Genomic DNA, 14,090 nt, shown 5'->3' on the forward strand with positions numbered 1-14,090 from the left:
TTCATCAGGACAGAGTTGTACTTGTACTTCCACAATAATGTGAAAACTATTCAATAAACTGAACACATATGCACATACATTTGTCAGCTCAAAATTCTCTGCCTTTGTTTTCTGGAAAAGTTTGATCTTCTGTTTGAGGTTCATGTGTCCTCCCATCTTGGCTACTTCTTCCTGTAGATTCTTCACCTTCTCCAGTGCTGCCTCCAGCTCCTGGGAAACAAAGATGCGCCAATGTTATACCAGATGCACAATTCCTGTATATCTGTAGCAACAATAAATACTCACAAAGGTTTTGATACCTGCCATAACTGACTCAGCATATCTCCTTTTATAAGCGTAGAGTAAGCAAGTTTAGTTTAACACCGCTTTGAGCGATATCATGGCTGGGAACACCAGAAATGAGCCCCACACGTTGCTTATAAGAGGAGAAGCTTCAGGCATATGACCAAGCAGGTGTAGTGGCACAGCATATGAGGGCACTTGTTTACAACAGTTCAGCATTTTCAAACATTTTGGAACACACAGATGCAGATTCGAAGACAAAGATTGCTATTTAACAATCACCAAAGATTGATGTAGATGCCTCCCATTTAGGTTACAGTGATCCTGTATGAAAAGTATGACTACAGATATCCTCACTGACTCCAGTGCACTCCATCAGACCCTATGAGTCACTCACACTCTGAGACTTGCTGTAATGTTCCTTCAGAACCTCCAGCTCTGAGTGTTTGATGCTCTTCTCCTCACGGTCCTTGATACAAACCGCAGCCAATCTGTACATAGAGACACAATGAGATCAAGATGGATGGGTTGAGAACATTAGTTTATAACCACCTCTCAATGACCTGAAAACTGCATCACACCCACAAGTAAGCAGCAGTCATACCAGCTGTATGACAGGGACTATCTTCCTGGTGACCACTTCTTTATTTGGCCATATAATTATTAACTTGGAACTGAAAAGCTGACAAAATTATCTGTGCATACATTAGCCATGCACGATCATGACCGCTTCCATCTGTATTCTTCATTGTTCAGCATTACAGAAATCTGAATTTTCCTGAATACTAAACATGCCTAATTCATCCCACAATTCATTTAAACTGTGATACCTTGTGTTCTCATCAACCAATGTCTTCATGGAGTTTTCCAGATCATCCAGTCTTTTCTGTCTGTCAGTCATGCTGAAAGTAATACAATTACAATTACTCTAATCATCTGAACAATAAAAACAACATCTTACTCAAGTCACATACAGACTTTACACACATTTCACACTGCATTCAGTCACAGAGAAACGTCAGAACCCATACCTCTCTATGAGCTCCATCTTGGCTTGCTGGTGCCGGTCAGTCTGCTGTTTGGCCAGCCTCATCTCCTCTTCCGCTTGTCTGACCAACTCTTCCTTCTCCTTGACCTGGGCCTCCAGCATGCTGGCTCTGTCACACACAACCATATGATTCAATTCAGGACTCTATTTGGCCTCCAGCATGCTGGCTCTGTCACACACAACCATATGATTCAATTCAGGACTCTATTTGGCCTCCAGCATGCTGGCTCTGTCACACACAACCATATGATTCAATTCAGGACTCTATTTGGCCTCCAGCATGCTGGCTCTGTCACACACAACCATATGATTCAATTCAGGACTCTATTTGGCCTCCAGCATGCTGGCTCTGTCACACACAACCATATTATTCAAGTCAAGACTGTATTTTTCCTCCAGCATGCTGGCTCTATCACATACATCCATATCATTCAAGTCAAGACTGTATTTGGCCTCCAGCATGCTGGCTCTGTCACACACAACCATATGATTCAATTCAGGACTCTATTTGGCCTCTAGCATGCTGGCTCTGTCACATACAACCATATTATTCAAGTCAAGACTGTATTTTTCCTCCAGCATGCTGGCTCTATCACATACATCCATATCATTCAAGTCAAGACTGTATTTGGCCTCCAGCATGCTGGCTCTGTCACACACAACCATATGATTCAATTCAGGACTCTATTTGGCCTCCAGCATGCTGGCTCTGTCACACACAACCATATTATTCAAGTCAAGACTGTATTTTTCCTCCAGCATGCTGGCTCTATCACATACATCCATATCATTCAAGTCAAGACTGTATTTGGCCTCCAGCATGCTGGCTCTGTCACACACAACCATATGATTCAATTCAGGACTCTATTTGGCCTCTAGCATGCTGGCTCTGTCATATACAACCATATTATTCAAGTCAAGACTGTATTTTTCCTCCAGCATGCTGGCTCTATCACATACATCCATATCATTCAAGTCAAGACTGTATTTGGCCTCCAGCATGCTGGCTCTGTCACACACAACCATATCATTCAAGTCAAGACTGTATTTGGCCTCCAGCATGCTGGCTCTGTCACACACAACCATATCATTCAATTCGGGTTCCTATTTGGCGTCTATCAGACAAGCTCTTGTCAGACACAACCATTTTAGATCTAGGCATCACACAAAATTCAGCTCAGACCTCTTTCAGAGAGTGCAAACCCTGCTTCAGGAAATTGTTTTCTCCTAAGATACTTTCATATTGATCTTTTCTTCTCAGCACATGTAAAATTAATGTCTACAAAACAACACGGGAAAATCTGTTCACTCAGGGACAGTTTTAGATGTGAAATGGGTAGTGTACTTACTGAGCATGGGCTGTCTGGACCTCGCTCTCCAGGATACAACATCGCTCCTCCAGACTATTCTGCTCACACTGGAGCTGACTCAAGTCTTTCTGAAAGCATATCATTGAATCAGTGATTAGTCCATAGCACAGTTGACATGTAATTAATGAAAAAACAGGCAGACCACAAACCTGTGGCTCCAACCCTTTCAGGGATATTTCCGTTTAGGTTCCCTTGGATGGGAACTGACCCTGTCCTCATGTTACTTACACGTAGGGTAGCCTAGTGGTTAATGTGTTCACTAATCACGTCGAAGCTCTGAGTTTGATTCCCCACATGGTCCCAATGTGTGACGCCCATTTGTTGTGTTCCCTGCTGTGATATTGCAGAAATATTGCTAAAAGCAGCAAAAATAACCAAACTAGCTTGTCCATTCACTGATAAGAATGTGTAGTGTGTCTCCCACACCCTTTAAAACGACTTACAGATGGTAGAATGATCTTGCAAGTGTGGACAGCTTAAGTTCTAGAATGAAATTAAGAGCTGATCTGGATCTTTGAGGTTACGTTTTTCTGCAGATCAATAATTTCAAGAATGACCACACATTCGTGTGATGTAATGTCAGTCTAGGTATGAAGAGTCACCTGGTACTTGATAATGGTTTCATTCTTCTCATGCAGTAAGACGTCATTCTGGTTCATCAGCCTCTCCAACTCCAGAATCGTCTTGTTGGAGCTGACAGGTTGTCAAGGCAACAATGTCAGAAAGTGGGAATACTCTTATGAAAACAATCACTACTAGTATATACAGACTTCAAACTCTAGTCCCAAAAATTTGTGCAAACCTGTAGAGGTTATGAATTCTTTGAAGAAAGTCCTCCTTGGGGTACATATAAGCATTTTTATGTCCATTAAAAATCCCTATGACAGTTGCAACTATTTTGATAATAAAATATTTAAAAAACAAAAAACTTGTTTTGTCGTGTGAGGCCACTCTTACAGAGCCCCTAGGGCACCCTACAGCCAAGAGCAGTAACTCTGACCGTTTACCCTGCACCTCACGTTTCATGCTGAATGTATCAGACAATGAGTGGAGAGGGTTGCTGTACCCCAAGGAGGACTTTCTTCAAAGAATTCATAACTTCTACAGGTTTGTACAATTCTTTTTCAGAGGAAGTCCTCCTTGGGGTACATATAAGCATTAAACAGACTCCCAAAGATAAACAATAGGGATTGATATTCTGTCTGACAGCACAGTCCATTCAATCGAAGTGCGAATCTACAACCACACGGAAATAGAAAAGGCACCTACCTTGTCACCTGACCGCCGATGTCAATGAAGGAGGGCGGTGTGTGTGTGTGCGTGCGTGCGTGCGTGACGAAGATAAGGACCCTCTTGTCAAAGCTTATATGCCCATGGGCTAGAAATTCCCAAAGAACAAACCCCGCCCACCCAAATCAAAGTTTGGAGATCTGAGCATAGGGGAAACTCGCCAAACTGAAACTTGTCCATATCACATTAGCAAATTAAGCAGGGAAATGGATAGGAAAGTAAGGCACCAAGCCAAGGGAAGGCGGGACTAAAAAACTATCACCAAATACCACCACCAGTCAAATGGGAACAGATAGTAACCCACCACCAAGTGCAAACAGATATAGTGGACTGACAAAGCTTAATCAGCTAGAGCAGAGCTACTCTGTCCACTGTGGAGAACCGAACGAACCGTGAGTGTCTGTTCAGTTGGTAATGACGAGTGAACGTGCTCGGATGAATAGTCGGTGAGCAGATCTCCTCAATGGGCAGAGCAGTGGCATAAGCTTTTGACGTGGCCACTGCTCTCACTGAGTGATCTGTATTGTGAGACGACACAGGAAGCGTGAACACAGGAAGATCGATAGGTGCTTTCACATGAAACAAGTGATCAATTTTCAGGCGGTAAGCGTATGCTAACCTGATCCTTATGGAACATAGTAAGTTCCGGGTCTGAAGACATGGCGTGTAAATCGCCAACACGTCTACCAGACGTAACCGTCACTAAAAAAGCCGTTTTCCAACGTAACAGTTGCAACGACAGGTTGGCAAAGTCATAAAAGAGGGGAATGGACAACCAATCCAATACCATAGACAAATCCCATGGAGAACTTGTCTGTCTAACGACCAGACGCAGTCTGTCCACACCTGTAAGACAACGCTGTACCAGGGGCTGTTGTCCCAAAACGGCACCCTCAACGGGAATGTGGAAGGCTGAAATAGCCTTGGAGTAGCCTCGAATCGTAGAAGCGGCTAAGCCAGATTCTAATCGAGACTGTAAGAACTCCAATACTTCAACTACAGTCGAAGAAAAGGGATCGAGAATCCCTCTATTTCCACACCAGTGCACCTATCAGGCCCATCTATCCTCATACTGTACATTCGTGGAATCCCTCCGCGAATCCAGAACTGTGTCTGCAACTGATGCAGGAATTCCACTCTCTTGGAGGCGATCCTGGACAGTGGCCAGGCCACCCACTGAATCCTGGGATTGGGGTGTGGCTGGCTGTTCTGAGATAGTAGGTTCGGTTGCCGTGGTAATAGAACAGGTGGCTGCACTAGTGACTAGAGTATTACCGGAAACCAGCGTTGAGACAACTACAGAGGTGCAAGAAGCACTAGTAGCCGCGCTGGTTGGGTGGCAAGCTGAGACAGTACTTTGGAAATCAGGGGAATTAGGGGAAATGCCCACAACACCCTGTCCGTCCAGTCCAGCTGGAAGGCGTCGGCGACAATGCAGAATCAGAATCCGAGAACAAAAAAAACCCTCTGGAATCTGATTCATCACCCCAGAGGCAAACAGATCCACCTGGAACGACTGGGAGATAATCCCAAATGTCTCCTGATCAAGCAACTACTCATGGGGAGCTAGAACATGTCGTGAGAGCGACGGTACCGGAGTCGTCAGAGGTAAACCTTTGGACATATTTCTGGTGTTGGTCCACCACCACAAGTGAGGAATCAACCACTGGGGAATAGCCAGATTCTTCTCGTAGCTCTCCGAGTGGGACCACTGCTGTGCTCATGCCTGCTGAATGGGATGCATTCTCAGACAAAAGTTTCCCTGTGCCCTGGCAACCTGAACTGGTACTAGCATGAGTTTGGTGAACACCCTTGGCGCAGTGGAGATGCCTAAGAGAAGCACACGAAACAGATAACAAACCCCCACAAAGGAAAACCGGAGGTATTTCCTGAACTTGGGATGCATCAGTACATGGTGGTATGTTTCTTTGAGGTCGATTGACGTAAGCAAATCCCCTGCCTCTACAGACAAGATCACTGACCTCAGTATCTCCATCTTGAAAGACGGCACCTCTATCACGCTGTTCACACCCTTGAGATTTAGAATGGGTATGAACCCTCCGTCCTTCTTGGTAACCAGGAAATAAGTGGAGTAGAACCCCACATTCTCCTGGCCCAATGGAACCATCTCTGTGGCTGCCTTGTCCAGTAAAGACTGAGCTTTGGCACGAAGGATTGCCACCTTTTCCGGCGACTTCAGCACGGGAGTGCAGCGAATCCCAGCAAAAGGAGGAGGCTCTCGCTTCCACTGTGGCATGTGGCCATCCTGAATGTGGACAGGATCCAGGGATTGCACGTGACTCTCCCATTACATAACCAGAGGCGACCACCCACAGGTACTTCGGGCAAAAGGCAATGTGTCCCGGCTGACGACAGTGAGATTGCCGCTTGCAACGGAACAACTAAGGGCTCCGGAGGTACGCTTGCTGGGAAGCCGGGGCCCTTGCTCTTCCGTGCCTGTAGTGTAGCAGTCCACTTCAACACATCCTTAGACTGAGTCGTAGGATAGCTTGAGCTAAGGACCGAAGGCCACGCGCAAGAGGTGGAGGGTTGTTCAAGCAAGGGCTTAGATTTCCTTGCTGTGTTGCCGATGAATATCTGGCGACAGACAGCCATAACCTACAAAGGCCCATCACAGCACACATCATCTGACTCGCAGAAGAGCGCATTGATTCACACGCCAGATGCGAATGCACCTCTGTAAGCTGCCGCTCTAACGTGGATGAGGAAACATCCTCATCCCCGTCCTCCTGTGACACCAGCTGCCTCGGCAGGACAGAGAGGTACTGCAACCTTAAGTTGCTGCACTGCATTTTGATACAGCTCCTCAAAGGAGCGGTAAACTGAGCGCAACCCCTGGTTTGATGAGGTAAAAGGCGGCAAGCGGCGGCCCTGATGAGCCAATGCCTGACTTGTCAGACAACCCTCCAAGCGCGATCAAGGCGTAAACGCACTCGTCGACAACAGGAAGGTCAAATAGCACATCCTCCCCCATCGAGTAGCTGCAGTTGAGCCTCGGGAGATTGAACCGGGCTACCTGACAGAAGTGGATTAATTACCTCAACGATGAGTGAAGGCAATATGCGCAACTGAGTTTCTGCCACCCTGCACGGGGCAAACGGTTCCCCAGGAAGATCGGGGGCGTCCGAAGGGACGACCACCTGCGGCAAAACTACAGCGATATGTTTGCGCACTTGCTGCAAGGATGATCCGAGCGAGAAGCTATGCACTTCCCCCGACTGCTCCGGACCGCCCATCCTCGTCCATGGCCTCCTCGCTGTGCATATCCATAAAGGAATCCCCTGTACCAAGGGACACCTCTGAAGGTACGCATGAGGAACCCGCCGACAAGGACAGTGGATCTAGAAGAGCCGAGTTGCCCGAACTGAATCGAAGAACCTGGGTGCCGAGAACCCGTGGGATGGACTGTTGAAGCAGGGACCCCCAGTGCACTGAGCGGAACAGAGGCAGGCGGCAAAGCAAAAAATGGGTTAAGACATTCTCGCATGTAAAAAACATACTAACACGCAACTTACATGAAAATGTGACACAAGTGAAACACTTCTTGTAATAAAGAAAAAGGCCATAAAGGCACATGCAGGAAGATAGGACCCGACCGGCAAAGTTACAACAATTTATGAATGAAAATTTCAGCCATGAAATTCCAGCTAACGCCCGTGCGAAAGAAAAGGAACCATACATACAGTAGCTGACTCTTTCTCACTCATCTCTCTAAAGTGAGAAGAAGACTTGAATGGACAGCGACCGTTCTGGCGAGCGACAGCCTGAAAAGTGAGGTGCAAGGGAGACGGTCAGAGTTACCTGCTCTTGGCTGTAAGGGGCCCTAGGGGGGCCCTGTAAGCATGGTCTCACAAGACAAAAACGAGTTTTTTGTTTTGTAAATTTTATTATCAAAATAGTTACATCTGTTGTAAGGATTTCTAATGGACATAAAAATGCTTTTAAGTAGCCCAAGGAGGACTTCTTCTGAAAAAAAATGTCTCAGCAGCGACATCCACGGACATGCAGATTAGAAGTGACTAATTGGATCAGGTGGTGAAACTCCCTGACTGGGTTGACACATGTCATCGTATCCCAGTTGCAAAAATTGATGCTAATGCTGTTGATCACTTGACTGTCTGGTCCAGACTCAATTATTTACAGACCACTGTAACATTGCTGAGTGCGGCATTATACAACAAACTAATCAACTCGACTGGCACATTATAATTATACAATCTAATGTTATAACCATGGAGAATTTGCATGTATTCATTTACAACTGGTCAGCGTTGAGGAGCAGGCTTTTCCACGTAGTTACCTTCAAAATTCACTACAAAGTTACAATAGATCTGAATTTTAGAAAATATCCTTTTACCCAATTTGCCTACAAAACACACTTATTCTGAACTACTCCTGAAAACATACAAAGCTTGGCCACGCTATTTCACTGCAGTCAATAGATAAATGAAATCAATTAAAATACAAATCAAGTGGCATATTTCATGAAACCTAATTTCAGTCCGTCGGCATTTTAGACCAGACAAGGATACTAATTTTTCTGTTCCTCATCATTTTTCATCTGAAATTTAAGCAAATACAGAAAATAAGAGCCAAGCCTGACAATAGTAATACAACATCAAGAACACTCTTACTTCATCACAGGAAATGCAGTCTTGGAAATCTTCTTTGTATCATTCCAATTTTAGTGTACATAATGTTACCAGACAGCATAGTGCAATGCTTAAGGAGACAACAGCGACTCAATGGTAGAGTTTTACTTACATTCCACTGATAAACAATGTTTAACAACAAGTAGGACCACACAGTACTGCCAGTATACTGCTGTACAGCTATAAGCTTTTCATTAATTCATATTTTGGTGCTTATTATTATACAGAAAGACTTTAACTTGCCTCATTTGTAAGTGATGCTATTTTCTCCTGTAACTTGACACACTCAGCCTGAAAAGAAGCAGGTTTGGTATTACAGCTGATGCATGTGACATAACACAATGCATATTATGAAACACAACACAACACAACATCTAGAAAATACAAAGCACATGTCAAATATGAGCCAGCAACTGCATATGACCTGCTAATACATATGTCATATCAATGCCCTTAGTAGATGCAAGACAGCATTCAAATACACTCCTACCTGAGATGCGGCCAGTATTCAACCCCACTACATGTGATGCTACCAGTATTCACAACCCCTACCTGTGATGCTGCCAGTATTCACATCAACTACCTGTGACACTAGCAGTATTCACATCCCCTACCTGTTATGCTGTCAGTTTTCACACCAGCTACCTGTGAATTTAGCAGTATTCACATCACCTACCTGTGATGCTGCCAGGTTGTTGCGAGCCTCCTGTAGTTCCTCCTGGGCACGCTCTTGCTGTTCACTCATATGTTCCATGCTGTCCTGTACTACTGACATCTGTAATCATAACGATACAGAAACTCACTTTCAGACAGCTCAGTGACACTCGAAATGATTATAAATATAAGAACAATGTAAACTGTAAATTGTGATGTACAACTGATACATGACACATGCTCTCATTACAAAAACCCATCTCACCTCCACATCGAACTTGACCTTCATGGTGGCAGCGTCCTCCTGCAGCTGGAGCACCTGTTCCTCCAGTGATGCCAGGTGTTCGACCTGCTTACTGTGGGCAGCCAGCAGGATGTCGTGCTGCTGGGTCTTGTTGGTCAGCTTGGACTCCAGCGTCAGCTGCTCCTCCTTCTGGCTGCTCAGCTTCATCTTCTGGTCCTGGATGGTGTTCCACAGACTGGCCACTGATGCCTGATGTTGGCAAAATCAAACTGCACATCTTACTGTGTATTATGAATTTAAAGCATTGTGCAACATATTCCTGTAACTTCAACTCTGGAGAAAAAAACTCCACATAAGAGAAGAAGAAGAAGAAGAAAAAAAAGAATTAATCAAACACAAGCTTTTTTTAATTCTTTGCCTCAGTAAACAATGACCTGAAGAATCCACTCAAGACAGCACATGCAACCTCCTCACCCGATCTTTGGCCAGCTCCTTCTCCAGTGTTGCGATGGTGGCAGTGGCCTTGTCCAACTCCTGTTTGAGGAGGTCCTCGGTGTTGTGGTGGGCGTCACACTCGTTTTGCAGGAGAGTGGCAGCAGACTTGAGGTTGTTGATCTCATCCAGGAACCTGCTCACCTGCTGCTCCTGACTGGCAGAGTCGGTTATCATCTGAGCCCGCAGCGTCTCCAAGTCACAGTCCTTCTGCTCTAGCTGGTCTTCCAGGGTCTGACAAGGTAACAATGTGGCACATAACATTCCAACCTCTGACGTTATTGCAATGAAACTGATTATCCATAGTTCAATCTGTCTTTTCCACTCACTGACAGCTTCAAATATGTAATTTTCTGAATAAAATTGATATTTTATACTTATCCTGACTCAAGCTCAATTGCTTATCTCCTCTTCCTGGTAAAGGTAGTGGAACATCTGAAATCCTTTGAAGTTCCCTTCTAAAAGAAGCGGACGTAAAATTTACACTCACCCACGAGTAACCTCCCCTCTGAATTTGAATCAGAATTTTGGCACCCACAAACTAATCCTACCTCAATCTCATAACTCACAAATCCAATCTACTTGAATCATGGCACCAACAAATCTAACCGACCTGAATCTCAGCACCAACAAACCCATCCTATCTGAATCCCAGCACCCACAAACCCATCTTACCTGAATTTCGGCACCCATTCTACCTGATTCTTTGTAGCCATAAACCCATTCTACCTGATTCTTTGTAGCCATAAACCCATTCTACCTGATTCTTTGTAGCCATAAACCCATTCTACCTGAATTTTAGTAGCCACAAACCCAACCTACCTGAATTTCGGCACCCACAAACCCAAAACCTTGACCTACCTGAATCACAGTCTGTAGCTTGTTCTGCTTTTCCATCCCATCCTTGTTCTTGTCTTCCAGTTCCTTGATGCAGCTTTCCTGGAACTCCACTGTCAGCTGTTTGTTCTCCATGTTTTCCTGTCATAATTTTAGGAAAAGCTTTATGGCTCAATTAGACTTACATTAACATTTTGCAACAATGTCAGGGGAAACAGATTATTTTCAGTATTTACAGGAACAAAAATCCTAAATCCATCCAACACAAAACACTTCTTTATTTCTAAGTTTGACTATTTTCATCATGCAATCCATTTTTACCAAATTTTTCTAATTTTCCTTGAAGTCGAAAGAAGTTGCAAAGTATTGACGTAAAACTGGTGCATTCAAGATTTCCTCCCTTTTGAAATGACACTCTGCCCTTACCAGTGCCATATCCAAGTCTTTGCTGAGTCCCTCATTCAGCTTCCGGACCTGCTCAAACTCCATTGATATCTTCATTAACTGAAACAAACAAATCACACATAACCTTACCAGTCTACCAGTGTACTGAAAATCAACTTGGGGGTTGATGATGTGATGCTTTTCAAATTAACTATGTAACATTACAATAGTCATTGTGGCATTGTGCATAGGGAGCACCTATGATGTCAGAGACTGTGTGAGATAGACCTACTTGTGTCTCCAGCGTTGTGACGGCCTTCTGCCTCAACTCCTCTGCCTCTCTCTCCTTCTTCTCCATGTCTGCCTTCTCCTTGTCCACCCACTTGATCATGACACGCAGGTCTGCTGCTTCTTCTCCATTCACTGTCACACAGAAAAACATGAGGTCCTTGTAGAACCCATCATTTAATTCATTGGCTTTACTAAAATGATATCGCTGAACATTGTACAAAAACCCCAACCTTCACCTCATCACCCAGTACTGACCCCGAGATGTTTCCCGTGTTTCTTCCAGTTCTTTCTTCATCTGGGCAGTACATCTTTCATACTCCTCCACCTCGGTGGCCCTCTCACTCCGCTCCTTCTTCAAGATCTGACAAACACACAACACATAAACATTACACAGTTTGCGTATCTTAACAGTTAAATCGTGTTTGAACGTCTGTAATGGAGTATGTTGAGATCAGACTTTGTCTGTTACTTTAGTAAAGCGATGGTTAGAGGTACATTGTTTTCCAAGCATTCTAGAAGTTTAATCAAACAAAATGTACAACTTTATGGATAAGAACTTTTGGTTTACTGCACCACTACAATGAACATTTCAAGATTCTTAGACTCTTCTCAAGCTTGAATGAGTTTATCTCTCTCTGAAAGTATTGTTATAATGAATGTGATGTTGATTGGTGAACTGGTGTTTTCTCCAGCAGATTGATCCTTGCTATACTCACTTCATTGAGCTGTTCTATCTGACTCTCATACTTGAGGGTCTGTTGCCGGATCCTCATCATGTCACTCTCGTATTCCTCCAGACGCTCAGACAGCTTGTTGTTGGTCTCCTAGATCACAAACAAGCATGGGGTGAGTGAGGGAGTCACTCCGTCGCTATCACAAATAACAGTATATATCTGACACATTCTTTCCCTCTTCTATTAATCGGGTATTTGTGCCCTTGTATTTACCTGGAGCTGTTTTATTTCCCCAGTGAGGGCTTCATGTGCAGCCTCATTCATGATCTCTGGGATGTCTTCCCCCAATATCCCATCCTCCATCTCAATGGTCTGGTTAAGGTCAGGGGACACGGCCTTCACCTGGGGTACATCATGGACGGAGCGATTGCGTAGATTGTACCGTGCTCTCTGTGGGGTGGTGATGGTCTAGCAAGAAGGAAAGTAACCAGAAATACTGGATTAGTCCTGAATGTGCAGACAATGTATTGTATACTCATACAGTGGAATAACATGCAATGTTCTTGTAATATCTGTTCAAACATGCTGCTACATGAAATGAGTTTATTGCTCCACTGAAAACTACTCCTTTTATATTATAATGTGTTAGCTAGATGTAGGAGAAAAGTCTGAAGTGATGCAATCTTTGCTGCTTGAAAACCACATACACCAGTGAGGTGCACAATTTAGGAACATATCCTGGACCATCCATAGATCCTGGTAGAGTGGGTGAGTGAAAATATCACCTTGTATCAGCATGCTTTCTGTCATATAGCACTAGATCCTAGTAGATGTAAGGGCAGCAACTCTGCACTGCAGATAGCTATGCTTCAAGCATTGTCACCAAGGCCTCAAAGCTTGACATAGAAGAGACTGACAAAACAGTGCCTACCTCTATAGTGCGAGTGTGAAGATCATTCAGTGTTTTCTTCTCATAGTCATAATGGAGCTGTCGCATCTTCAGACTTCGCATAACCTCCTCATTCATCTGTTTGGCTGAACTGAGCTCCGCACCCAGGTCAATGATCTTCTTCTCTGATGTCTCCTTCGTCTCAGCTAGTGTTGCCTTCATCTACAACATAACATCAGATTCATCAGGTAAGGATATATCACTTGAACTGTCACACAGTGATGGGAGGCTCTGATTACTGGATCAACCCGCCAGCATTTGACATTGGTGTGGATATTGCAACACAAGCCACATCCACCCTTATCAACATGCACACAGTCTAAAAGGCATTGTCTTAGCCATGTTTTTGAAACAGTTCACACCATGCAGTTTTCATTTTCTGTATACAAACCATTCACAGTTTTCAGCCAACTTTTCTTAAGACTGTAGGTGTCACATTTTTTAGAATATGTATTGTCTTTCACCATGTCTTTCTTACCTATACAACTCCTGGCAACGTTATTTCCTACACTATGACAAACTTCACTTAAAATCAGGAAGTATTTGTGTGGTATGATAAAAACACCCCAGAGTGTGAGAGTTTCTGCACTAACCACTTCAATTTCTTTCTGCAAGTTGGCCACTTGAGACTTGTACTTCTCCAGGGTTGCCGTGGCAACATTCCCTCCAGTTTGGGGTGTGTTGTAAGGGCTTGCTAGCTGCTTGGCAGGGTTCTCGTCACCTGAAACTGCACAGGAATCACACACTGAGCCCTGTCACTACTAAATAACATGAAGACAGAAGCAAAAATAGTGACATCATCACAACCAAGTAAAATATAAGAAGGTATGTTGAGATGGTGTGATACAAAGAACCAGGGTTTCCTATAAACTGACGTAAGAAACTTTTCCTTCATTTTTGTC

General features: G+C 44.2%; 1 protein-coding gene across 1 annotated transcript in view; it reads right to left on the minus strand.

Annotated features, from left to right (window-relative positions):
* Positions 1-14,090, minus strand: part of LOC137258023 (kinesin-like protein KIF15) — a 37,414-nt gene that overhangs the window by 3,113 nt on the left and 20,211 nt on the right. Inside the window, exons 17-35 of the mRNA XM_067795559.1 lie at positions 13,782-13,915; positions 13,171-13,350; positions 12,513-12,707; positions 12,282-12,389; positions 11,821-11,926; positions 11,567-11,697; positions 11,317-11,394; positions 10,915-11,031; positions 10,036-10,287; positions 9,583-9,810; positions 9,340-9,438; positions 8,907-8,954; positions 8,544-8,572; positions 3,303-3,393; positions 2,680-2,768; positions 1,314-1,439; positions 1,113-1,184; positions 680-773; positions 79-210 (exon numbers count right to left, since the gene is read on the minus strand). Coding sequence (XP_067651660.1) covers positions 79-210; positions 680-773; positions 1,113-1,184; positions 1,314-1,439; positions 2,680-2,768; positions 3,303-3,393; positions 8,544-8,572; positions 8,907-8,954; positions 9,340-9,438; positions 9,583-9,810; positions 10,036-10,287; positions 10,915-11,031; positions 11,317-11,394; positions 11,567-11,697; positions 11,821-11,926; positions 12,282-12,389; positions 12,513-12,707; positions 13,171-13,350; positions 13,782-13,915 — 2,309 coding nt within the window. The remainder of the gene's footprint in view (positions 1-78; positions 211-679; positions 774-1,112; positions 1,185-1,313; positions 1,440-2,679; positions 2,769-3,302; positions 3,394-8,543; positions 8,573-8,906; positions 8,955-9,339; positions 9,439-9,582; positions 9,811-10,035; positions 10,288-10,914; positions 11,032-11,316; positions 11,395-11,566; positions 11,698-11,820; positions 11,927-12,281; positions 12,390-12,512; positions 12,708-13,170; positions 13,351-13,781; positions 13,916-14,090) is intronic.

The sequence above is a fragment of the Haliotis asinina genome, chromosome 12 (genome assembly GCF_037392515.1).
Source record: "Haliotis asinina isolate JCU_RB_2024 chromosome 12, JCU_Hal_asi_v2, whole genome shotgun sequence".
NCBI classification, from domain to species: domain Eukaryota; kingdom Metazoa; phylum Mollusca; class Gastropoda; order Lepetellida; family Haliotidae; genus Haliotis; species Haliotis asinina.